The following is a 27632-nucleotide window of genomic DNA, read 5'->3' on the forward strand; positions in this document are numbered from 1 at the left end:
CCCTCTTTCTGACACCGAGAGGCTTCACCATCACTCCTTTTTCACCCTATTGTGTTACTACAGTACTTCCCTCTGCCGGCTTGATACAAATTGAAATGACTGTCAGTAGCACATTGCAGGCACAGGAAGCCCAACAACACAAATCAAATCTTCTCTAAATATTGTATGGCCAACTATGTGAAACTGGTCAATTTCCAGCTGACGACCTTTCATGGCACACTGACTGAATAACACTGCCTTAGAAAAACAACACATAAAGCTTCATATGCCAAAAGTGGTGACACTGCATAATACTTGACTTGAAAATAAAACGCCATTAGTAAGAATACTCTTTCTAATAACTAAATAAGTCTAATTTTTTAAAAACTGCTGTTAAACTTCATCCGATTAAACACACAAAAACCGAAGAAAAAAAAACACTAAAACGAGAAGATAAAAGATGATGTATAGTGGAAACAGAAAGATGACAAAATAAATAAATAACACTATACATGTGTTAGGGCTGTATGGTTGCAGTGATGGACACAATGTTTGAAGGCAAAGAAAAAGAGATGACAGAAAATCTCACTCATTGATGATCTAATTAAACAGCTTTGTGATCGAGTGAAAAAGCAGCGTGGATGAGTCTACTGACATCACTGATCAGTTGATGGTGTTCGTGTGATTTCATGATGAGCCGAAGAGGGAGTTTGTTGAAGATGCGTTGCCATGGTAACCCTCTGTGGACAGACAGGAGGGAAGACGTTTAAAACTGCTATGGTGGGTACACATAGAGAACCACCCTAACCTGATGTCTTAGCAATCCATAATCCACCAAATTGTCCTCTGTGCTAGTCTTGGAGAAGCGTATTCTGAAATTATGGCAACAATGATTTCTGAGGAGTCTCTTCTGCACTCCAGCATCGAGTGCTGTGCAGGATCCTGACAAAGGTTCATTCAGCGTTTTTTTGGGCCGTTAGCAACAACCTACCAGTGTTTGTACAGAGCATAAAAGTGCAACAGCAAGAAAGTTTGTGGACATTCTGTTGAATCAAGAAAAGATGAAAGCTGTGGCATTATGAACTGATATCACACATCACATCATCTCAATCACTTCAATCTGAATCTACAAGGAAAGGACAACCCAGTGTGTGAGCTGATGTTAGTAAAGCTTTCCAGAGAACATTGGAGGTGACAGCTATAGGTTGCCTTTCTGATCATTCCTGCCACACAGATCATCTAGATTTTACCTCGTGTGTTTTTAAAATGAAAGCACGTTTTAAATCAGAACTTCTTATTCAGATTTAATCTTCCCTACAGGAGGAAATGTTCCACTCCTTCAAATATGTGGAACAGACTAAAGAAAAAGGAGACCATCAGCATCGTGTTGAATTTGATGAGACGCTGATTGAAATTTTAAAGACAAGATTTGCTGTCTTCACATTGGGCTAACAAGTTCATTTATGGCGAGAAATTCTCTGCAAAAGCACAACAAGTCATTACACAGCTGCTTCACTGCAAAGCAAGTTAATTGACCTCCAGGAAAGCGTTTGTTGCACTGAAAGAGACTCGGTGTGACATTATCACCTTCTGGACAAAGATGGTAACTGCAGCTAAAATCATTGTGCTACATAAGATGGACTTCATCTTCTCACGTTTGGCTCAACCTACAACCATGAATGTGCATTCTCCACAATGAATGTGGTGAAGGAAAAGTACCACTGTCAATCAATGTCTCCGTCTGAACATCGCAGCATGTGTGCCAAAGTTCAAAGTATTGGCAACAGACACAAGATGCCATTTCTCTCATTAAACAGCACTATTAAACAGTTGATCAAAATATTTAATTAATGTGCCATCTTGAAATCTTGATATATTTGTTTACCAATAGATTCTATGAAGGGGAGGATTTTTTTATTTTTTATTGTTTTTATAAAATGAAATGATTTTTTTTTTTTTTTGCTTTAGCCATTGTAAAAGAGTCAAAGAGCCACATGAGGCTCCAGAGCCACAGGTTGCAGACACCTTGAATTAGACTGTTCAACTCAAACCTGGAAAGTGAGAAGATGCCATAGGAGATGAGAAGAAGTGAGCTTATTCCCACCTTTAGAAGCAAGGGAGAACTTTAGAACAAGAGCAATTAGAGAGGGGACAGGACCGCACAGTACAGATGCCTGCTTTACATTGTGATTGTTGATGAAGATTTACAAAGAAGGAGCTGCTCTGTGTTTTGTTTCTGTGTTTTGCATGTGAAAGGGTGCTAAGAAAGGGAATGTGGTATTGTATGTGGAAGTCGTGGGAGCCTGAGAAGTAATGTCAGAGTGGTAAAGGAAATAAGAGCTGTTGGTGCGAGAGAAGCTTTCAAAGTGGAGGTTTGATTAAACCACGGATCATCTATATACATCTATATGTTTTAGAGTGGTGATGGAAGAGCTAACAGATGAAGTCAGGGTACAGGAAGCTCCATGGACTATGTTTATGGATAACATACTGATCAATTGTAAGAACAGGGAGAAGGTCGGAGAGAACCAGGAGAAGTGGAGGTTGCAAAACAGAGGATGAATGACGGTGTCAGAACTACAGCAGAGTCCATGTGTGTTAGTAGGATGACCGTGAGATAGTGAGAGGGGTAAGAAGTGTAGCTAGCAAAGACACAGAAGGGGGAGGTCAATCACACAAAGCATCATGCACCAGCCCACAAGCTTATCAACAGCCATTTTCATTTTTTTTCCAAATTTCCATTTTAATTTTTTTTTCAAATTCCATGTTTTCCACATAAATATCTTTAAATTCCATTTTTTAGAAATATTAATGCTTTTCTGAAAATATTATTTTTTAACTGCTGTGACAAAACAAAATAAATACCAATAAATAAAAAACCATAATTAAAAAAAAACGTATGTCAAAAATATAGTAAGATACAATTAAAAGGTAAATATTAGCTGTACTGTACTGTGAGGAAACAAAATAAAAACTAATAAAAAAAAATAAAACTATAATTGAACAAAAATGTGTCAAAAATAAAAATGTAATTTAAAATAATGAGTAAGATATAATTAAAACGTAGATATAAGTTGTACTGACATGGATTATTCTGACTGCTCCTTTTTATTATTCATGTCATATAAAGATGTAAGAGAGCAGCATTAATGTCACCATATTTCCTCTCAGGGATCAATGGTTTACTGAATCTGAGCAGGTTTAATGATTAAGTTTTGATCAACTTAATTTAAATTATCCTGATGACATCATTACAGGCCATTGTGAGTACACAAAAATAAATGAACGCAAAAATGCATCAGTTATTTCACCACTCGGGGCCAGAATATTTTACAGTATCAGAGGTTATCATTAACCTACGATGTATAACCCCCAGTTTCCACTGGAGCTGATAGGTTTCCACTTTAGTCTATGTGTTAATTTCCACCGGGTTCGCTGCGGTGCGTGTCTGCTCCTTCCCAGATGCGGTAGTCCAGTGCCCTCCGCCATATATACGCAGGGCTTCTATTTCTGGCTGATACCGGAGCACGACGCAACAATCAGCACAGAGCAAATGAAGCTAAACAGGAAATTAAGCACGTACTCCACAATAAAATATCGGGTTACTTTTCAAAATAAAACACTTCAGATTATATTTCAAGTAAATACATCACCAAAATGTCATAATGTGTAAAAACAAATTCACATTCACTATATTGTTTCCTCTCATACTGTAACTGCACTGTAAACTGCAGCAACTTTGATTTAGTTCATGTTTTACTGGTGCAGTTTTAGCTCTGTTGGCTGTTGCTAAAAAATGTGGCTATGACAAATCCAGAGTCCAACCTTCTTGTACTCCTTTGTTAGGAACACTGACCTGTTTATCTGTTTATTGTTGCGTTTATAACACATGCATTTAACTGCGTTCTCGCGCGATTATGTAAATATCGTGAGAACTGTCTCGTGACGTCACAGTCGTTCAACCGGAGTGCACCGCGGCGCACTCAAAACGCAACCGGTGTGAATTACCGGATGGCGGACAGCGGTGAAATACCGGATCGGTGCAGCAGAGACGTATCCAGTGGAAACCCCGGGTAAGACTCTACAATCCCTGGCATCGGTGGTCTCGTCCACAGCAACACACAACTTTCCCCACGAATCTTCTGTAGCTCTGATGAGATGTTGATTAAACAGTCTGAGCAGGTGAAGCTGATTAAAGCTGCTCCCATTTTCACCACCGTTGCGCTTGACGAGAAACGGACGAAGTTTTACATTTTGGCTCTGATTTTGGAGTGAGTGATGATTTGCTTACTTTTTTGGTGTTTTGGGTGATTTAGGCTGTGTTTAAAGTGGTCAGGACAGGAGGGGAGCTGGAGAACAGTAAATATCTACTAAAAATAGAACAGGAGCTCCAGAGGCCAAGGAGCAGTGATGTGCAGTCAGGGTAGGCAGTGCCTACCCAAGGGTGAATTGATATTTTTATTATTTGTTTTAATTATAATATAATTATAAATTATTTATTTTTCCATTTCCAATAGCCTACAGTACCTATAAGTTTGAAAGTGTCCGCATTTCATAGCCCAAATGACTAAACAGCGCTATTTCCTGGAACAGCTGCACAGTCTCACACTGCTGTATGGCAGAAGGAGGCCACACCCCCTCCCAAAGGCACGTTGCTGCTCTGCCTCCATTCCCATTGCGTGTTTTTACGTGTTTGCGCATGCGCAGTCAGGTCCCCAAGATGACAACCATTTACGTCCAAAGGCAGCATAGAGAGCTGCCTTTGGACGTAACCACGCTATGCTAAATGCTATACGTAAGTTCACAGTATATTAGTGAATTAATTCCATGTGACCGCTGCTGCTACGTTCACTAACTAGTGGGCGGTATAACACTACAGGCAGGATGACAGCACCAGAGATGATAGAGAAACTTTTTTTTGAGGTAAAACAACAGCTTTTAAAAGATGGGAGACCAACACCTGAGTTTCCAGAGCTTCAGCAAAGGTAAGGTCAGAAAATGTTTCATATTTTTCACAGTGAATGGTACAAAAGGAAGGATTGGCTTTGTGGATGCTCCTCACTGAGGCTGTTTCGAGTTGTTGTTGTTGTCTACTTCTTTCTGTGTTTCCAACACAAACAACAGATGTGCTGCCGTGTCATGAGATATATCTTGTTGGGAGAGTATGGAGGCTATATTAAATAATTGGTTATGTTTCTTTAATGGTGTTTTATGATGTTGATTTTGTTAGATGGCTAAATACTTGTTCATGTGGATCTTGTTGGGGTTTTTCTTTCTTATTATGAATTTTATATTTTGATAAGCGCATTGAGATGACTGTTGTAAATTGCTTTATACAAATAAAGTTGATTTGAAGTGAATTAACTAGGGATGTAACGATTAATCGTAAGGCAGTTAAAAATCGATTCATAGGTATCACGGTTAATATCGATTTTCTGAAAATTGAATCGCTTTTTTAACCAGCAGAGGGCGCAAGTGTAGGCGGCGGGCGGAGTCTGCTAATACTTTCTTTCTGGCTGCCTTCTACTCTTAAATATGTTAAAAAATGATTCATTACCCCTTTAGCACAGAAAGAAAATCTGTAATATTACTTGAATATCTGTAAAAGTCACGTTTTTCTATTAGCTCTGTCTGCTAGCATAGCTTCTCTTCTTCACTGCAAGATATCTGCATGCCAATCGATCACAGTATTACCAGCGCCCTCTGCTGGTCCAAACAAATATGATGTAAATCATTGCAATCACGTTTTTTTTTTTTTTTAAAGTCCAATTGTTAAGGCAAAAAATACATTTTCAGTTTCACTTTTAAAAAGAAAAAGAACTATTATGCAGTTTTGCATTGTTTATTATCGAACCAGAATTTAAATTAATAGGCTTCATTTTCATTTGTAGTATTCCTTTATTTATTTCATTCAAGATTTATTTTTAGTTAAATTGCATTGTTTTGAATAGTTTATCAAGGAATTCTTTTGACAATGAAAAATAAAAGGAAAATAGTACAGTATTTTCTAGTTTTTTCCCAAAAAAAAAATTGTCTACAGTCCCATTTTGTAAAATAAATCGTGAGAGAATCGTATCGTGAACCCAGTATCGTGAATCGAATCGTATCGGGAGTTGAGTGAATCGTTACATCCCTAGAATTAACACTTGCCAGCAGAAACATATGAAATTGTCATTGGTGTTCTCGATTTGCAACGCGCCTACCCAACCCTAGTGGTCATGACATGTCACTGCCAAGGAGTGTTTTCAAATGCCCGGGATAGAGTCAGAATTGGAGGTGCTGAAGTGGCCCTCGTGGCTCAGAACCAAACTCCGAGCAAATGGAGAAGCCTCGCTGCTATGCTGCTTCTGTATCCGTGGATAAATATGCTCAGGATGCAACTATCAGGATACGCCACAGTGGAGACAACCACGTTGCTCTGCAAATCCACATGCATCTGCTGCCCAGGACAGTCACCCCCGCTGCCCGATCACCAGAGAGTACTGACAGGGGTGAATGGGAAAATGAGAAGCCTAAGTAGATCACTTAGTCCAGCGGTTCCCAAACTTTTTTCTGCTGCGCCCCCCTTTGCACGTCTGTTATTACTCTCTCTCTTAGTCTCTCACTTCTCACAAAATTTGCCGACCAGGGTCTGAGCAACTCCTTCAGTGGCAGACTGAATCATCCAGAGTGTAGGACTGAGCGCTACCGCAGGTCATTCATCCCCACCGCTGTACGACTGTACAATTAAACAGTCAGAGGGAATAAAGAATCTATCGATCTACAGTATCTATCTACCATCGTGGCTGTTGATATCACAAACTATCTGGTCCTTCAGACATCCTACTACACCAAACAGCAGATGAAAGCCTATAAAAGTGGGAGGAATATAACTTCTTTGTGAGCAGGTAGGTCCACAACCTCGGCATCAAACGGCTCTAAGATGATTATTGTTTGGTCTTCGCGAGGGTGAATTTTTGTTCTTATATTATTTTATGTGTTAAGATGCAAGCAGTAACGGCTATCATGTAAACAAACATGCAAAACATCTTAATGACGTTAGCCTGACAGTCAAGGATACAAGAGGTTTGTTTGTCACATACATACTACTATACATAATACATGTAGTGAAATAGCATTTATGTGTTCAGCTTTTACTGTGCGTACAGTGTGCAGGGGTGAAAGAAAGAAGGAACAGGGGGCAAGGCAACCTAAACCCTAACCCTAACCCTTACATTTCTCACCTTTGTGAACGACAATCTTCAGTACTTTATAAGATCTGTTTTCCTTTTCTCGGTTAGAACAATTGAAGCAGCCGTAAACTCCACAAAACATGGACATTTTGATTATTTCAGACAGCAGATTCTCAAGCTACTTCACATCCTGCCCTCCATCTGAATTTCATGCTCTCACAATGCAGCAATGTGACGTCACGTGAAATCAACCTATTGGCTGAAAAAGAGTGTCCCACTCCTTGATTTCTAAAGGTTGAGTACAGAGCCAAGAGAAAGTGTAGAATTACAATATGATGAAAGATTACTAAAGAATTTTGACCAAATTATGCCAAAAAAAACTTACATACTGCAGCTTTAAATGGCAATGGCAATATTGAGGGAAAAACATATTGCCATTACATTATCTTTTTAAATCGTTCAGCATTTTCACAGAACACTACTTGTATAATTGTCCTGTGATTCATTTTCATTTCATTTTGTTGTTCCATTTATTCTCTCACAGTCACGTGTGCCATTCGACTGTAATGAAGGATTGAAGCGCCCAAGGGAGCTTTATTTGACCCATAAATGAAATCCTGAGAACTACAAATGACCAAAAAAATTAAGTAGTAAATGATTTTAAAGTTGTTTTTATATATGGTATATAACAGTGGTTTGTTTTTCAATGTACGATGTCACCACATCCGTCCGTCTTGTTGTTTGGGATGTGAAAATAACCCTGTTAACATGAATTGTGCAACCCTACTGCTGCCTTGGCATTATAGTATCCATATATTCCACTTATAAGAATTAAATTGCAGCATCAATTCGTACAATCAAATGTCAGCAATTTCCTGATATAAAGATACAGGGGAAGGACAAGAGTAAAGGTTTAATATAAAGATAGTTCGTGATCCTTCTGATGACAGTGTGCTTCAGATCACACAGTTTCTTCATACTGCATGCACATAGTATGCAGACTGACCCAGGGGCTGTCAATAAAAAACCACACCCACATTCTGACCTATCAAAGAAGTCAAAATCCAAGCGTGAATTTTTTGAACAGATTGAAATTTATTATGGTGTTATTGAATGAGATCTTGTTAAGTATGTTGAAGGATTTAGTCCATGGTCTCTTCCTGTGAAGTGATGGATGTAGTTTAAGGACCGTTTCATCATTTTGTGCTGATTTGGAAGCATGTACATAACCTGATGTGTCAGTAACGCTGACTAAAGGAGAAAGTTACTTTCTCTACTTATGCATAACTCCATCATGAACATTTACCCTGAAATATCAGAATTTACCAGTATGCATATGTAAATTTAGTTCACCAACCACACACGCTTAGAACAAACCACGGCTTATCGATGCTCAACTTTAAACATGGACATGAACAAAGCTTTCTTCCCATTCTCTCCAAACTAGTTGTTCACAATGCTTATGGCTGCAGACCTATGGTTCAGCACCACGTGTCGGTGTGGGTCCAGTGTAGCTACTATTGGTCTAAATCTTACTCTAACAATGATACAAAGATGGACCACCATGGAAGACCTTTTTTAAGAATTAGCTGTTGATGACCTTCAATCATCTTTCTCCTGAGGTACATTTTCAATCCTTGACTTTAAATCTTTAAATGTTGTTTCTTTAATAATATTAATATTAATAACGTATTTATGATAAGTGCCTTGTTGTCTTTGGTGCTATACATAGATGCCAGTAACTTAGTAACATGCTACTCTATTATGACCCTTTGTTCAGTAATGAGTAAGATAATGCATTACTATCTCTAAACCAGTAATCAGATTAAAATGACTTATCAAAATCACTGTGAGTTACTATTTGTCATTTTCCTCACATACAGTATGTAATAGGTAAAATGGACTAGATTTTATATAGCGCTTTATCACCACACTGAAGCAGTCTCAAAGCGCATTACATATCAGCTCATTCACCCAATCACTCTCACATTCACACACCAGTGGGACAGGACTGCCAAGCAAGGCGCTAGTTGACCACTGGGAGCAACTTAGGGTTCGGTGTCTTGCCCAAGGACACTTCGACACATGGTTTTTTTGTTAATTTTAGAATCAAGTAATCTGTAAAGTTACTCAGTTACTTTTTAAATGAGTAATCAGTAGCCACTTTACTTTTTCAAAGTAACTGTGGCAACACTGGTGCTATATGCATAATGGTAAATGGAGTTATGCGAGGAGTACATTCATATATTTTTCTGCAATGAGGTAAAATTGTTTAATTGTCTTGGTCTTATATAATTAGCATCAGTAGGATGTGTGAATGTTTACTGATGTGCAGTTCTAAAGCTGACCCTGCTCCTGGTGCAGGGTTAATGCTTCCCCACTTAAGCCATCACCCATCAGTTGAAGGGTAAATGTTAAAGTAGCATTAGTGTCTCTAATTTAACTGTAGAGTGTTTTTATGTTTGTGTTTATGGTAAGATCAGAATGGCCCATGAGCATTACATTCACACACTCATTCAGCATATTTTAAAATTCCAATTGATGAAACAGTATATAAAACTGTTAGAGGAAGGCAGAGTACACAGGAACATTCAACACTAGAACAGAGTGAAAATGCAAAAGACATTTCAGCCTCATTCTTTCACAATAGAAAAAAACCCTGGATGTTAAACCCACCCTACCTTAATTTCTTAAGTTAATTTTCTTTTCATTGATAACCCTTTATTGTATTGCAGTGAGGCAATTTTCTAAAGCAGCAACTACCATAGTTTGAAAAACTTGATCTAATGGATAAATTGTTTGGATTCAGTGTAGTCAAGATAATACTCATGAGTGGGCATGTTCAAAACACCTCCAACTTTTATGTTTAATGTTAATCTGGTTTCATATTTCAATCCCAATGCCATGTTGGAATGAGATATAAAAATGTACAAATTGACATTAAGAATAGGAAGTGTTCTGCTTGCATAAACTGTTGTATTTTTCCCCATTTTCCTCTGTAGGCCAATCAGAGCCCTCCCGTGCATGTTCTTCAGTCAATAGTGTGCCTTGTAATAGAAGAGGCATGCTGGAGGCTAAAAAAAGGTGCCAATCAAAATTGCACTATGCCAATTTGAGGCAGCCTAACATCCAGGCATGCAGTTACGGTAATTTCTAGGAAAGCGAGAAACCTATGTTGCAATTTACAATCTGAAAAATATTGTAACCACTTCAAGTCACAGCCAGCAAAAAAAGGCTGCTCTTGTGTACAAACAATACTAGATGCACGGATTGCGTGCGCAACCAGGGGGCACAAGCCTGCTTCAGCGTGAACTGATAACAATGTAAATGCTGTATTGTTTGCAAGTTCTATCTCAGTCTATTCCAATAAAATGTTATTACTTAGAAAAATTGCTTTGTCTTTCATTGCATCACAAATCAGAAAAACACTTGCTGAAATGTCCATGATTTTCATTTCATTCCCAGGTTTTGACAGTTGATTTGGACGTCGTACAAATCCAGGAGCATGGTAACAATGTTAGTGAACACTAACAAGTTAAAGTGAACATTTTTACGCCGAGGCTACTTTATGGCCTGTCAACATTTGCTAGGAAAAAACAATCTGTAATGTTATTGTAAATATACGTTATACTACATGTGGCGTTAGCTAGGTCTGAGACAGAGCTGGCTCAAACCAATCATATCAACAGCCTAACCAGCTCAGGCTGAACCGATTACCTCAAGAAACTGGTCCTCAGTAATGGTGAGAAATGACCAGACCCATAGAATATTCCTAGTGACGAATGAATATCAGATATGCCTAAATGTCCACCAGTCATATGGCCCAAGATACACAGTTATCTCACACAGATGCCCAGTGTGTATATAAAGGACAGTTCCTGATTCTAAAGCCTGGGTGTATGTGCACGGGTACATCCTAACAACCTTTAGAACCCCATTCTGCCCTTTTAACAGCTTGCCATAATCTTTTTACTTTAAGCAAAGGGATGAGATCCCTTCAGGACATTATACAGAAACGCATCTGTTAGTTCTGCTCCAAGACATTAGAAAGTTATTCAGAAAACAACTATGTGTTCTTTGAACAAATCCGCAAGTCATTAGTTTATTGGTAATGCATAGAACACCTCAAAATGTATCTACTCATACGATATCCTTCAAATGTTGCACATAGTGTCATATCAATGATTTTTGTGTAGCTGTTTATCTGAAGGTGTGTTCAAAATGTAGTTTAGGAAGTTTAAGGTCTTGTTTAAGGTGTTGTTGCTAACTTTAGCCTAAACTCTAAACTATATTGAGTCATTTAGGAGCTTAAAGACCTTATTTTAAAGGAGTTAAATAAAAGGAATAATTATTTGAAAAGCAACCAGCTTAAACTGGCATTTAACACTAAACTGCGTTAACATGACATGGCTGTTTTGGGGTCAATATGGAACATGTTTCCACTCAAGCACAACCACTAAAAGCTAAGTCAAAACCAGTAACTCTGGATGAAAGGATAGGAGTGGGAGCATGCTGGTAATTCAGAGTTGTGATTGAATATTGCACTGACATGGTCAGACATCTTGAGTCAGTGCCATCACTCTCCTTTATTCCAATGGTTAGAAACTGTAGCAAAGCCCACAGACAGATTGGTCTGGATTTACTGACTAGTAACCCTTGTTTTCCCATAGAATGTTTTAAATGTTGGCCTTTTTCCAGAGTATCTGTACATTGGTGTGCTACTATTAAGACAAACAGGCCGACAGCTTATGTTAGATTTTATCATTAAAATCAAATAAAAGATTGAACTACTTAAGTTAGTAATCATGTATTACTCCACAATGTATGTGGTGAAATAAGCAATGCGTAGAGAACAGTTGGTGTATAATAATTATTCCAATGGTTCTTGGTATATTATAGCAGCACCTCCTTCCTCCACCTATGGAAATGCCACAGCAGCACCGCTGATCTGCCTAAACCTTCCTTTTCTGCTAAAAGCAGAGTCATAGATTCCATTTTCTTTGGCTGTTAAAGGCTAATTGTTATTCAACTGCTGTGAAAACAACCACGATATTAAAACCAAATGGTTATTGAAGTGATGTGGTAAATAGCAGGTGAGTTAAAGATGGTGAGGCCAGTGTTATATACTGTCAGCTGACGTCGGCACCTAAACCATATTATCTCAATGCGAGCCCAAAACCATCTTTGACAGCCAACACTGCCATGTTGAACATGTGTTTAAAACCCGCATGTGGACGGTGGGTACAGGACCAGGGACACGGAGCTGCCAGGCAAACCCTGGAGAGGGACCGGTTTGAACATCCAGCACATGTTCTACCACTGAGCTGTCAACCCCTTCACTCACATCCACACAGTCCAACTGGCTCCATGAATAACGGTCTGCTGGTGTCTTACCTCAGGTGGTGTGTCGAAACCAGTTCCGGTTAGCAGCCATACTCTGAACCCTATCTCCCTCAGTCCGCACGAACGGAGCCCCCTCCCCCGGTATGATAGCGGTCCTTTTTCAACACAAATCCAACAAAGGTCGCATTAAAAATCTGCCAGCAGTGCGGGGATAAAATCCGGGGGACATTGGCTTGGAGGCAAACCTTGCTATTGTCATTTCTGAGCTCAAGATGCGAGCTGTGAAGGAGAGTGATGACCGGCGCAGCACTGAGCGTGCACAGGGAGGGGGAGAGAGCCCACTCCTCAGCCAGGGCTCGTCCTCCGACACTTACAGTGAACTCACTAAATCAGCAGGAAATATTTATATACTCTATCAGTCAATGAGAACCGAAAGGAAAAGGAGCACATTGTTCTGACCACACACTGGCAGCTAAATGTAGCCGTGTCACCGCTCTACCATCTGCAGTGTGCGTTAGAAAGTGGAGCTAGCTGTTGTGCTGTTAGCTTGTTAGCGTCCCGCCTCTCGCGCTCAGGGGCTGCATTCAGTGCGCGCTCCCGACGCAAGACGCGCCCTAGATCAAATCCCACAAAATGGCTGACAAACAAATCCACCGCACTCATTCTCATACATTCACTCCCACCAGGATCCTCATCAACATTTACCACGTTGTATTCTGTTTCGATTATAATCTTTTGATAATATAATCCTGGTAGGAGCGCGAGGTTTTTACGTTATCTGCAGGTTTTCTGATTAAATTAGTTTGTGCAATAATTCATTGGTAGACAGCAAATAATCACCAAAATCATTAAGGATGGGTTATTTTTAAAAGGACTATTTTTTCCCTCCTTTTCCCCAGAAAGTCGAGTTGGTTGTTTGAAAGAAAATCTTAACTGGTTCAAGTTTTAATTCAAAACAGATATCTAATCACAACTGCAATATTATAAAAAGGAATTTGTATTTTAAAAACAGCATACATGGTGTTAATGTTCTTATGTATGTAAAAAAAAAAAAAAAAAAAAAAAAAAAAAGATTAAAAGCGACATAACTTTAACAAAGGTGACAGCCATTGATAAACAGCAGCTGAATATGACAGCTACCCATTGGACAATAATTTCAATGCTAGTTTCACAAAACAAAGCAAATTCACAAGTTATATTTTCAGATACAATTACAATCTTTATTACTTGATGTGCAATAGATGTACAAAAGATACACATTTCTAACCTAGCTTTAATATGATGGGAATTTATCTGAAGTAAAACTGCAAAAAAACAAAGAAAAAAAAACAGCTCAATTTTCAAACATTAAGATATTAGTCTGAAGGACTTTACAGGGATCAGTTTTATTCTAAAGAGCCAAACTTTTTTTTTTGAAAATAAAGAAAATAAATGTAGGCAATTTAAAAAATGTAGGCAGTGACTAGATATAGATAATAAAAAAAAAAAATGTAGAGCTTTGGTATGAACACTGGAAACTGAGTCCATTACAGTTCACACATAACCCCATTCAGATGTTTAGTATGTATACTATCCATGCTTTAAATCTATAAAAGAGGGCATAACTCGCCAACAGATAAAGAAACAGAACAACAGACATGTTGACCATAGTTTTCTTGTCGATCTCATTTCTTCTGCTTGGGCGGTGGTCTGTGAGGGACAAAAAAAGTATTGGTAATCAAACATCATTAAGCATGCAAAACAGCTTGGATTCAAACTCTGGTGTCGTTATATTGCATCTGGTGCACAAGATTAGCAAGATTTTCCCTACATTCAAGTGTAAATATACCATTTTATTTAAATGTGCCTTCTAATTTCCAAAGCACATCATTCTAGCCCCTCAATGGCAATGAAAAACTTTCAAATCAAATTCAGGAAATGGACACTGTTATTGTGAGACGTCATTACACACTGAGGTTGACATACCAATGCAAAAAAAAAAATCTGAGTTTTTTTTTGGTTTTTTTTAAACCACAAAGATATTTTTTTCTGATAAAACCAAATGTATTTAGTTTGTTTAAGTGTTGATTGAAATACTTTAAAGGTTTAAAAGTTGGACAAGAATCATTTTGGTGTATTTTGTTAAAAAAAAAAAAAAAAAAAAAAAAAAAAAAAAAAAAAAAAAAAAAAAAAAAAGAGGACAGAAATGTCAAGTATAAAAGAAAATATGGGAGCGCCTCTCTTTAATCAGACCCTTTACTATGCAGCTGCACAGGCCGAATAAACAAAACCAGCACACAGACATTAACAGACCAGGCCCAGCCGCTACGTTCCTGGTGTTGCGTTAATTTACTCCCACCGGACAATACCGGCATCCCACGGCAGCAAGCGCACGCATGCATTCAGTGAACGCAGAGTTAAATTGTTAGACTTTTAATGCCCAAATCTACGCTGTTGGACTTTTAAATGCTTTTAATACTTTCGTATCCTTTTTCAGCTAACATTTCAGGCTACATTTTGGACCTGCCAAAATAAATTCAAAATGATCAGCACCACACCAGCAAGAATTATCATTGAACTTGCCATGTTGGGCTAGTTTGGTATTTATATTTGGCTGCACACTGCACAAATGCGTCTAAAAAATGTGGAGCCCAGTGTTTACATCAGGAGTTATGTCCCTAAGAGTAAAAGTTTGAAAGATGGAGTAGTTTTTTTGTACCTATAGATTCCCACCACCACAGCGTGATCCCTCTCATAGGGCTCCAGTGTGAGCTGCTCCTGTGGCTTCATGTTCTCAACTCCCATTTTCTTCACTTCTGAAGCAAAAACAGCTTCTGGAGCAGCCGTTGAGTCAATACAATTAGCCTAGTGAAAGACATGATGGAGGACAAACACACAAAGTTACACAGGTGATGAGGTCAATATGGCCATACCGCCTGACTTTGCCTGGTCTAGGAACCCAAGCAGACCAGGGCTGGATGGGAGACCACTGGGGGGCAGTTGCTAGTAGCATCTGCCATTGTGTCCTTAAGCAAAACACGTCACCCACATTGTCTAGTATGAATGTAGTGTGTGAGTGTGTGGTCAGAGGGGCTGATGGTGCACTATGGCAGCCTCACTTCTGTCAGGCTGCCCCAGTAGCTGTGGCTACAATAGTAGCTTACCACCACTGTGTGTAGAGAGCAAGAATAAGGTACATCAATGTAAAGCACCTATGAAAAGCACTATAAGATGTTTTTGCATTATTATTTATAGATCATGTATTTTAGAAATAGGAAACTAAGAGCCCACTTCATACATCTCTGGCCAACACTGATCTTACAATACAATTTGTGACGTGCACACAAGGCAACACATTTTTGAATCACTAAACAATAAGGCCTACTCGTGGGTGGGTGCAGTAGTTAACGGAGTGGTTCCCAAACTGGACGGGGGGCACGAGAACGGCCTTGCTGAATATTAAATACTTCTTTGCACTCAAAGTACTTTATTATTAGGTTCTAAAACGTTATTGCTTATGAGATTAGAGAAAGAAAAAAATGAGTTTTGAAGAAAGTAGTCACATTTTTTACCTTTTTGATAAACGTACATTTAGAAAAAAAAAAAAAAAAAAAAAAAAAAAAAAAAAACTTAATTCATTGAGATGGAAAAGGTTGACTGGCCTTACGCAACAGTTTTTTAAAGAATTGCTATCAAATGTAATTTTGATCAGTCTCGGATTCTCATCAATATTATTTTTTTTATTTTTAAAGCTGAAAACTAAACAATTGTTATCTTTTGACAAGCTTGTAATCAGAGATACCTAATTGACTAAACTACATACCTTGATGGAGATGACAAAGTGTCCACCGTTTTTCAGGAAGTTGTGAGCGTTTAAAGCAACAATTCTGGTCTGGTCCGGCTGGGCAACATCAGCAAAAATCACATCCACCATGCCTAAAAAACAGGAAATACACTCACAAGTCAGTCAAGGCCCAGCGACCATTGACAATGTTTATTTTAGTCACACCTAGAGGCTTTATACCAGCTCTAATAGTGGCAGAGATAGTGTTAGCATGATCATGCACATATGCTTCACTTTCACAGCTCAAAATAAGTTTCATTCAAAACAATTCATATTTTAGGGCATATTTTTATGACAAAAAACCAACGACAATCACAGTAAAGCATAAATAATTCGACATGAAATGAAATTGTGTCTGTTGCATGAAAATCTTTTTCCTAAACTAGCAAATGACTAATAATTGGCAGACGATATAAGCCCAAATTCAGCATTTTATACTAATTGGTATCAGCAGTTTTTAACCTACAAATAGTGGATAATTATTATTATTATTATTTCTAACAGCAAATGAATATTTGTTCTAAATATCGGTTATTGTTTCCTTGATTACTAATAATTACAGTGTCACCAACAAAATGTTAATTTAACTTTACAATTGAAATTTAGGAGGAACATGAGCAAAACAAAATACAAACAAGATATAAAGAACTAAAATGGCATTATGTTGGAACACAGGGCTCTACTTTAACTTCCAAAGGACAACTGTTACGTCGAGCACCAAATGTACAATATCTGACTGCAGAAGTCATTCATCTGTTATATATTTGTTTTCATTCTCTATGTTTAAAATAAGGTGTTTGCTTGAATAAAAAGCAAATATCAATTGGAAAAAAAAAAAAAGAAGTTTCTGGACATGGGGAGGGGAACAGATTTGTATGCAATTACAACAGGAAGAGGGTGAAATATTCAATAAGTTAAGGCACGGGTGTCGAACTCCAGTCCTTGAGGGCCGGATTCCACAGACTTTTAGATGTGTCCCTGCTCCAACACACCTGAATCAAATGAATGGCTTGTCATCATGCTTCTGCAGAGCAATGTATCACAATACATTGGTCTCCACAAGGAGTGTTTGAGTAGGGACACATTTAAAAGTCTCAGGAATCCGGCCCTCGAGGACTGGAGTTTGACACACCTGAGGTAAGGAAACTAACGGTATCAAGTTTGTTCAGGTGTGTTCATGCACGGGATTCTGAGGCTAATAAAAGCCACGATTTAAAACCTGGATCTGAAAAGCTGCTTTAGTGATGGTGTCTGATCAATATATATGTAGGGCCTTAAAAAAAAAAAAAATCTCTGGAAACATTTCCCCATAAAAAAACGATGACTACGTTTTATGCCGATTTTGTCCATTTCCGCATTGGAATTTTATTGGTCGATTCCATCCGCAATTCCATAAATGCGGATTTTACACACACACAAAAATTAGACTATCATGGAAAAGTTGTTTAGTTTCATTCAAAAAGTTAAACTTTCATAAATTATAGATTCAGGGCTCACAATTTAAATGATTTTAAGTATTTGCTTATTTTTACATATACATTCCAGCTCATAAAACCCACGAAAACAGAAATTCAAAAAATTTGAATAGTGTGAAGAAATCACCATTTACTTCTCAGTTTTTGCAGGAAAAAAAAAGAGAAGAACTGGACTGTTGGCCAGTGGTCCATAGTCCTCTTTTCTGATGAAAGTAAAGTGTGCCTTTCATTTGGCAATCAAGGTCCAAGGGTTTGGAAGAAGACAGGTGAGGAACAGAACCCAAGCTGCTTGAGGTCCAGCGTGAAATATCCACAGTCAGTCATGATTTGGTGTGCAATGTTCTCAGTGACATAGTATATAACTAAATCTGAACTCACCATGTACTAAGTAGATTGGATGACAATGGACGTAAGATTTTTTTAAATTTTTTTAAGTAACATTGCTATAGCTAAGAAAATATGAAGTATGCTTCATTTTATTTAGTCACTTTATTTAATTGTTGCCTGACAGCAAGAAGTTAGTGTAAAATCCTTTAGTATTTGAATCGTCATAGTTTCTTTGCTTAAAGATGTTGTGATCAAAACCCATGTTTGGTATTGAATGAAAAAACATCAGAAGTAAGTTATATAAAACTTCTCCCAGTGTCTACCTGGAAGCACTGAGGTGTGTCCTCTGGAGGGTCCTTATTCAGCAGTCTTATGTTTATTTTCTGATATTCTTCTTTGCAGACTCGCATGTTAAATGTCACCAGTGTTTGTTGTGACAGTGTCCAAAACTACTTACCAACCAGCATTCGATATTTGTGCGGATGTCGGGCATCTTCAATGATTGGAATGATGTTGGTTCGTTTCTTTGCCACATTAAGAAGGTCGCGGCCTGATCTGTGGGAAAACTCCACTGCATAAACCAGGCCTTCCTGCAAACAAAACCACACACACCAACACATGTTTAGTACAGCTTAGGATTGGACAGAAGGAAACCAAACATTACAACAGACATTCTGAGCATGCTTACCTGACCAACAATATCAGAGACGTGCGATACTGTCGTGCCTGATGCAGCTCCTAGATACATGACTTTGGCTCCAGGCTTTATATGGATTTGATCAACTCCTCCCAGAATAGCGGCTGCTAGCTTAGAACGGAATGGATTCCAAGCTCTGTATTCTGTCTTCACGTCTCCTTCCTGAAATAGTAGTGACACCAATGAAAAACAGAAGACTCAAAATGCCCAAAACTTCAAAAATTCAGGTCAATCGAGGCCTTAATAGACCTTAAAAGAAATTAAAAAATAGGCACTTATTGGCCAGTTCCTGACCAGTGAACTACTTTTGAACACAGCAAGTGTTGTCAACATAACACATTTTTCTTCTTAAAATCTTAATTGGAATATATATATATAAAAAAAACAGAACGGATGTTGAAAAGCAGAACCAACATTTTTTTCTTAAACTAACAGCCCATTGGCCCTGTGCTAAGAAGCAGCCTTGTTTCCCAACTGTTTACCTTGCTTTGTTTATCATATTATTCAACACGACTAGTTGCCAGTGGCAAGTGTTCATTTCAAACCCTAAACAAATGCTATAGCTTCTGAATAAATTGCTTTTGACATGTACACGGCTGGGTCAGGCCCATATACACCACACTAAAATAATCTAACACTTTAGATAAAAAACAGGCAACATACAAGCTGCCCCATGTTCACATGCGAGGACATGTTTATCTTATGCAAACATCTGCTCAATAATTATTAGTCAACTATGTCCCACGATGTTGACTCATTGTTTGGTTTATGCTATACTATTGTGAAGCATTTTGTGATTACAATCTGTGAAAAGTGATATACAAAGTTGACATAAAGGTCCCATATTATGAAAGACATTTCTGGTGTCTACATCTATAAACTGAATGAGAAAAACAAGCAATTCCAGGATGGTCTCCACAGCCCACCCACAGGTAAAACAGTACCCCTACACTGTTCAGATTCAGCTCCTGTCATGACATCGCCAAAAGAGTCATTTTCATAGGCCGACCAACTCTGAGAGGTGATGGGAGTCTTTGTAATAAACCTCAAATACTATGTTGCTGGAGTTCCTAGAACAAATGGAGATGAGTGAAAAAAGCATGATACTGGACCTTTAAAGGAAAGGCTAAAAACATGCAGCGCATTCATCTCACACCTACCTCAACATTGATTCTTTTTTCTCCATAAACAGAATCTCCCACCACCAGGTTTTTGGTGACCAGGGCATCCTCCTTCCCTCTGCAGATAAAAACTCCTGGAAAAAACATCACAGCATTGCAAATGTATAAAGGTCACCAACATGCTTGTGTTTCTAGGAAAGTCTCACACTGAAAACAAGATTCAGAAAACATGCGTCTAGAAAAGAGTTGCCAAATTCTAGAATTTTTTTTTAAGTATGAGACAAAACTTTAGGGTTGGCGCTAATAGGGATTTTAAACAGCTAAGAGCCTAAAGACAGTCACATCTAACCCTCACAATTTGTCTGTATAGTAAATTTAACAATTACTGTAGTAGTTTAAAGAATGTTGAAAATGCTATAAGGAAACTTACCTTCATGTCTGTGTGGTTCAATCAAGACTTTCTTTCCACCTCCAAAACCACCTCCCCTTCCGCCCCGACCACCTCTACCTCGTGGAGCTCCTCTGCCGCCTCCTCCTCCTCTGCCTCGAAATCCTCCATCTGGTGATCTAAAGCCTCCACCTAAAATTTAGAAAAGGGGGAAAAAAAACAACTATCAGTACCACATTTATGGCTCAATTATTTTCACAAATGGATGTGAAAAGTTTTCCAGTGGACAAAACTGCATCCCCAAAGAGAGCCTGTTATGAAGAGGATGCTCACCTCTTCCTCCCCTCATTCCACCACGTCCTCCAAAGCCTCCTCTGCCTCCACCTCGACCCCTTTCACGTGGACTGAAACCTTGAAAACAGACACGAAAATCATGTTGAAAAGTTATGAATAAAGAGCTGATTCCAAATCAAACTACAATGACACAGGCTGCATCAAATTGTCCATCCTATTTTCTTTCCTACCCACTGTTCTTTCACCCCAGAAGTGTTTAAGTGCCAGCCATGATAAAGAGCGTCCAAGTTCTCTCCAAGATCAGGAAAAGAGGCTCAAAGTTTTTTTTTTTTTTATATACCTCCTTTAGCCTAGGAAACACGATGCATCCTTTATTAAAGGAGACAAAATAATGCTGACCAACAATTTCTTGTGGCGACAACATTTAAAGGGAAACGCACACCTGATTGTTTACGGAAACTAACAATAAGTAACGGAGATCATGTAAGTTACCAATGCAATATTATGCCTTAAACAATTTCAAATAATCTAAAACCCATATATTAGGATATGTGAGACGTTATCAGATTATAACTGACATAAAGCAGACACTCTGGTTCAAGAAAAAGGGATCAGAGACATTTTAAGCTACATTGTTTTATTCAACATACTTCATATTTCTGAGTGAAAGGTGAGTGAGCACCCAGTCTCAATGTGACGTTCTTTCAGTTTCACTTTAGTTCCTAGTAACCTCTTTTCCTTTGATTGACATTCAAATATTGTGATAATTCAGATTATATCAGCAGAAAGTGTTATAAATGTGCTTTTAGTCCATTTTTGGAAATGTGTAGTTTTTTTCACCACGTTAGACATCACTAACCTTCGTGATATAGTTAAATTGCATTGTTTTAAATAGTTTATCAAGGGATTCTTTTGACATTGAAAAATAAAAGGAAAACAATACAGTATTTTCTAGTTTTTTCCCCCCAAAAAATAAAAAAATATTTTTCAGTCATCATTTGACTACAGTCCCATTTTGTAAAATAAATAGAATGCACACCCCTAATATATACACAGTGGTAAATGTAATATAAATATAAAACTGTCTTTATGTAAACTAATTCACAAACATTCAGAATGGGGATACAAAGGTCCTAAATGGACCAGCACAGTTACCTGTAGGAATGTACAATTATAACCTCTGTGCCTAAATGTTAAATATTTAAGGGGAATTTTGATTTTAGACTTGCATTGTTTTTAGTTGTGATTTTGATGCAAGTAACTTTTAGCTTGTTTTATTTCTTGTAAGATGTTTAGAGGTTCATGACATTCCATTACAATGGGAATACATACTCGTGAGAAATTTCAGTTTATTGCATTTTAAAGGATATACTTACATTATTATACTAAATGTTTATCTGATCCCTTTAACTTCTTGTTGTTAAACCGAACTCCATAACTGCGATCTTCGAAAACCACGTGGCAGCAGAATCTAAGCCAATTATGTGTTTAACTTAACAGAAATCATGCTAGTACTCTTACTAATCATTAAATTCAGAGGTGATCCAAGAATACAGTCAACATAGAGCTAGACAAACGGAGGAAAAGTCGTGTGTGGTTTCTAACTGAGAACCACTTTTAAGCTTCTTCCTCAACACACGCACGTGTAAGCAAGCTTTTCTAATAGCATTAAAACTGCACTGAAGATGCGACCGCTTTAACAATATCGCAAAAAACATCACAACACCGTAACGTAAATCAAACTATGAGTTTACTTTACCTGGTCTCATGTTTTCTGGCAGAAATGAAGAACTTCTTTAACAGTCGATCAGAATGCTGCCCCCACGTGCTGCTGCTGCTGCTTCTTCTTCTTCTACTCCTACTTTTGCTGCTTCTTCTTCTACTCCTACTTTTGCTGCTTCTTCTTCTACTCCTACTTTTGCTGCTTCTTCTTCTTCTTCTTCTTGGGTTTATTGGCGATTTGCACTCACTAATCGGCGAATTACCGCCACCCAGTGGTAATGAGTGTGGACCTGGAATTTCAGAGTCGGACAGTATTCATCAAGCACGATTTTTTTTTTTTTTTAAGGAAAAAATGGTTCACTGACGTATGAGGATTTCACCGCATGATATTTCATAAAATGGGCGTCATCCGACAAGTTTTTCATGAATACTATGATGGAAATAAAAAACAGAAATAAAGGTTATCTTATATTTGAAATCTTATACAGGACTATAATTTAACTAAATTAGGGAAGAAAATTTGAATTTAGAGTAATTTAAAGATTTATTTTAATGGCCAGACAATCGCACCCCATAATATTTTGACACTCCATAAAAGCAACAGCTCATATCACACTATCTCATGTAATGCATTCCTTACTAGTGTAATACATAAATTGAGAAATAATTTAGGGTAAATGCATGATTATTTTAGCCTTAAACCATAGTGATTAGGAGATAATGTGATGGTATTGGATGTACAGTATTTAATATGCAACATACAGTAATCCTTAATATGAAGGATGAGTTATATTTTGTTGTTTTAAAGCATATGTCTGATACCTGATAAATGTGTTCCTATTAAATATACAATAGTGATTGTAATAATTGTCAGATGCATTGTATACTAAATAATAAGCATCTGATTAACATTATCTGTGTAGTGTATATTATTTTTTTTAAATTCAAAATGTTAAAATATTTTTACCATATATAATCTGATGATTATTGGGTTTTGTGAAGGAATAAACATTGTTTAGTTCAAAACTGTGAAAATATGTTACAAGCTATAATCTAAAGAAAGACCTGAATATTCCAAAAATGTTTCCTTGGTTCTTCTTTATTTTCCTTACGTCTGTCGGTTGAACATGTCTGCCGTTTGTAACGAATAACTCACAATAATATAATTTCACAAATCATTGTTTTATGAAGACTTCAATAGTTTACCCCTCCTTAAAGTTAACGCACTAGAGCAGTGCGTAGGACCCACACAAGATGGCGCCGCATAATCAGGTCAGCTCCATTAGGCAGCAGCAACAGTATAACAGTGGTTCTCAAACCTTTTTGGCTGTTGCTATTGGTCCGGAGCCAAACGTTAGACAATCCTGACTATAGTTCCGGCACTTCCTGTGTGCATGTGTCCACATGCGCAGTAAACCGAATGCCGGTAGTTCCGTCACTGCCGGACCATGTCCTTCTAGCTATAGTTTCCTCAGTTTTATTTTAGCCCTAACCCTAACCCAGAAAATACCCTAAAATATATATATTTTTTATGTATATATATGTATTTTTAAAAGTGGAATTTGCCCTGTTAAATATGCTAAAATGAAAAAAACAAAATGTCAGAAGTGGGATTTAAACCCACATCAGCGGAAGGAAACGTCCTTAAGTCTAGCGCCTTAGACCACTCGGGTATCATAACACGGTGTTAACACAGGCACATTACGCTTGTCCGGCAGTGATGGAACTGCGCATGCGCACGTTAAGTGCCGGTGTAGTGCAGAATAAACCTACCGTGAAAGTTTTGCATGGTAGACAATGGGCATGCGCATCTGGCAAACTACGCATGCACGTCCGTCATGTTGAAAAAAGGTCAAAATCTTTCCTTTAATTTTTAGGGTTAGGGTTCGGGTTAGAATTAGGGTTTAAGGTAGCAAAATATCGTACTTATACGTGTAAATATTTACTACGCTATCAGTGCACATGCGCCTGTAGGAGGATTTCACGCATAGGATTATTTTTCACTACACCGGATCAATAGTCACTCTTGTCTGAGGTCCGGAACTATAGACACTTATAGAACCTTTTTTGGCTCACGTACGTATTCCCACATCTTTAATTTCTGAATCCAAGTCCCCCTTTGTCAGACTACTCAGAATACTGTTAAAAAACCAACTATAGAGAACAATGAAGGATTAATAACACAGTGATAACACACATTTAAAACAATCTTATTTTACAAATAAGTGAATGAAACAGTATTTAGCGCTTCCTGAATAGATTTATTTCTATAATTTTCTCATTCACGGTCTTCTCCCTTGTGATGTCAGACTGACCTTTGTATTTCACTTTATGTTCTAATCAAGATCATTTCTATGATCGTTTTGCGTGTTTTTGGCGTCATTTTGTGCATGTTGTTGTTTGTTCTTTTTTTATTTTGTGTGTTTTAATCTCTCTCAGTTTGTGTGTTTTTGATTGTTTCGTATGTGTCTGTTATTTTTCTGTATTTTGTAGTGATCTGGGGCCTTATTTATAAAAGTGTGCCTAGGTAAGCACACTTCAGCTGGTGTAAGATAAAAACCAGGAAGTGCGTACAAATTCTTTTCTTTTATGCCTTTTTCCATTTATAAATCACAGTCAACTCAAAAGTTGTCGCAAGTGGGGAAACACCTTGCTCCGCCCATACGGTGCCCATAAAAGGTCTGGTGAACGCCCTAAATGAATATTCACTGATACAAATTTCACGGTGGATCGAGGGGCAAAACGAGCAAATAAAAAAAATTTCACTCAATGTGAGGTGGAGGTATTAATTGTTGAGGTGGGCACATGCAGGAGAGCAAAATTTGGCGACAGTGCACATTACAAATGATAGGGAAAAAAGAAAATAGAAAGGCAGATCGCGTTGCATTGCCTCATCAGACTGTGACAGGTGAAAAATAAACGATCACACATAAAAGCAGAGGAGAAAATGTGAGGGGAGGGGGTCTTTATCCTCTCCCTCCAGTGTATGCCGTGCACCTCGTCCTCCAGCAGTGCCAAATAAGCCTTTGTGCATCTTTACGCATTGGAGTGTGTTCCTTTTTATAACAGCTACAGGTGTTGCGGCCAAATGATCAGCAGTTTTGCGCAATGATTATGTGATTTTAATTAAATTATTGCTATTATTATAAAACTATTTGCAGGCCTGCGTACGTCACTCACTCCCTGGAGCGTCAGTATAATTTTTTCCTCCTCTGTTTTTGCAAATGCATACTTTAAATAATGTGCTGTGAAATGTTCAATGTGTTTGATTATTTCACACAAACTTTATTAATTTCACAGAGCTGTCATTAATTTCATTCTTCTCCTGTTGGTGTTGGAGTTTCCCGTTTCTCATGATTTTGCGCGTACGGCAGGGTCAGAGCTGCCATGCAGCTGCGCACATTATCTCGCTGGGTTTTTCTTTTTTTAACAAATCCCAAACCTTGCTTATATGTGGCGTAAGCTTTCTTTTGTACGTACGCAGCGTTTATAAATGAGGCCCTTGATCTTGTATTGTGAGGCCCTTGTATTTTTTTCTCATTTAGTGTGTCTTTGTTGTCGTTTTTTGTGTTGCCTGTAATAGTAAATATCTTTCTCTCTTAGTGTGTGTTTTTGGTGTCATTTTGTGTATTTTGTTGTTGTTTGTTCTTTTTATTATTCAGTATATTTTTCTCTTATTTTGTGCTTTTTGTTGTTGTCGTTTTGTGAGTTGCTGGTAATAATTAGAATGATTATCATTTTTAACTAACAAATTAATACACATTATAAAACCAATATTTTTTAATGCTTTTATTTGTTAATTTTCCCCACTCTCTCTCTCTAGTACCCCCTGTAGTCCATTGCGTACCCCTAGGGGTATACGTACCCCCGTTTGAGAAACACTGGTCTATGGTTTTACACATAGACATTATACACTTAGATTGTTCCTTGAATATTTCAGTTATTTGGCTGCAATAATAATAAAGATGGTGATGATAGAGATATAATACTATTATTAATAATAATAATATCAATAACAAAATAATATAAGAATCCAGTAACTATAATACAATAATAAAAAATGATAATATTAATAATAAACAATATTAAATAATAATAAGGTAATATAGGAATATAATATAATAATAGCAATAATAATAATAATAATACTATTAATAATATAATGATATTACCAGTAACTATAATATAAATTAGTTAATAATAAAAATATGAGAATATAATGAATGGCAACAACAATAATACAGTAGTAGTATAATTTAAACAATAATAACAAATTGTCAAATGCAATGTATAGCCTTAAGCAATGTTTCAATAAAAACCTGAGCACTTCGAACGTTTTCTGGGTTCATTTTGTTCTATTTATCTGTATCTATCTATCTATCTATTTGTCATGTCTGACGTTTATTACAAACAAATCCCGTGAAAACTGCTTGAGAATTGAGCGATTTATGACTACTTTAATTGTGTAGCACATCATATACATGTAATCACTGTTGGAGCGACTGACACCGTTCCAAGATGGTCGATGCGACGTCTACGTATATAATGTCTATGGTTTCACACACCGGATGTGCTGAGCTGTGCTCTCCACCACAGTTATACACTTTGGTCCTACACATCCTCTCACAACCCATACTTATGTTGACAGCACCTCTCCCACACTGCTGCTAAGTGTCCAATGACCATACACTTACTGCAACTTTAGCAACAGCTGTCAGCTGCTTCTGCTCCTGCTTTTTTCTTCTTCTTCGTCGTCCTTTGTCGTCAGCTGCTTCTTCTTCTTCTTGTGTATTTCCGGCAGACTAGACGCCGTCGGGCGTATTGCTGACGTCCAGTGGTTAAAAAGGATATTACACCATGACAAGGTTTGTACAGTGGATCCCAAACTGGGGTACGCGTACCCCTAGGAGTACTTGAACTTCTCTCAGGAGGTATACAGAAACATTTGTAAGTTTTTAAAAAATATATATATATTATAGTTTAGTAATTTGTGGCACAACTCTTTAAAATAAACCAAAAGTTGAAATTCAAATTATAAAACGAGCAAAACATCAGAAACAAACGAATAAAAAGCCCTAAATTCAAGGTTAAGGTTGGACGAGACACAGGAGTTTAGTCGAGCCTGCAGACACAAATAAATGATGTATAACATGAGCTAAGGGGTACTTGTAATCAGTAATCAACATCACTTTTGACAGTAACTAGTACTGTAACGCAATATTTTTCTAAAGAAATAACGCTGTTGCCGTTACAATATGGTGCGTTTGTCCGTTACTTTGCTAGCTGCAGTG

General features: G+C 37.6%; 2 protein-coding genes across 3 annotated transcripts in view; both read right to left on the reverse strand.

The window, feature by feature from the left end:
* Nucleotides 1-13056, reverse strand: part of dyrk1b (dual-specificity tyrosine-(Y)-phosphorylation regulated kinase 1B) — a 91037-nt gene extending 77981 nt beyond the window's left edge. Inside the window, exons 1-2 of one of the 2 annotated variants that reach the window (XM_028471720.1) lie at nt 12740-13056; nt 12546-12649 (exon numbers count right to left, since the gene is read on the reverse strand). The gene's annotated coding sequence lies outside the window, so the exon portion shown is untranslated. Of the gene's footprint in view, nt 1-12545 lie in introns of both variants that reach the window. The other variant, XM_028471719.1, reaches the window with a different exon arrangement.
* Nucleotides 13057-13687: 631 nt separating this feature from the next.
* Nucleotides 13688-27136, reverse strand: fbl (fibrillarin). The gene is made up of 10 exons (XM_028471743.1): nt 27036-27136; nt 22379-22631; nt 20659-20736; nt 20368-20517; nt 19977-20071; nt 18808-18978; nt 18577-18709; nt 16297-16409; nt 15193-15338; nt 13688-14183 (listed from the first exon to the last, which is right to left on the reverse strand). The coding sequence occupies exons 2-10, from the start codon at nt 22386-22388 to the stop codon at nt 14159-14161; spliced, it is 921 nt and encodes a 306-aa protein (XP_028327544.1). The 5' UTR covers nt 22389-22631; nt 27036-27136; the 3' UTR covers nt 13688-14158.
* Between the last annotated feature and the right edge of the window lie 496 nt (nt 27137-27632).

This window comes from Gouania willdenowi, chromosome 16, assembly GCF_900634775.1.
Source record: "Gouania willdenowi chromosome 16, fGouWil2.1, whole genome shotgun sequence".
NCBI lineage: Eukaryota > Metazoa > Chordata > Actinopteri > Blenniiformes > Gobiesocidae > Gouania > Gouania willdenowi.

What these genes read in the sequence shown, in the direction of transcription:
- fbl (XM_028471743.1), bottom strand. An exon ending in TGGAATGAGGGGAGGAAGAG is followed by an intron (nt 20,518 to 20,658) that starts GTGAGCATCCTC and finishes TCTAAATTTTAG; the next exon opens with GTGGAGGCTTTAGATCACCA. An exon ending in CAAATATCGAATGCTGGTTG is followed by an intron (nt 16,410 to 18,576) that starts GTAAGTAGTTTT and finishes CCTGTTTTTTAG; the next exon opens with GCATGGTGGATGTGATTTTT.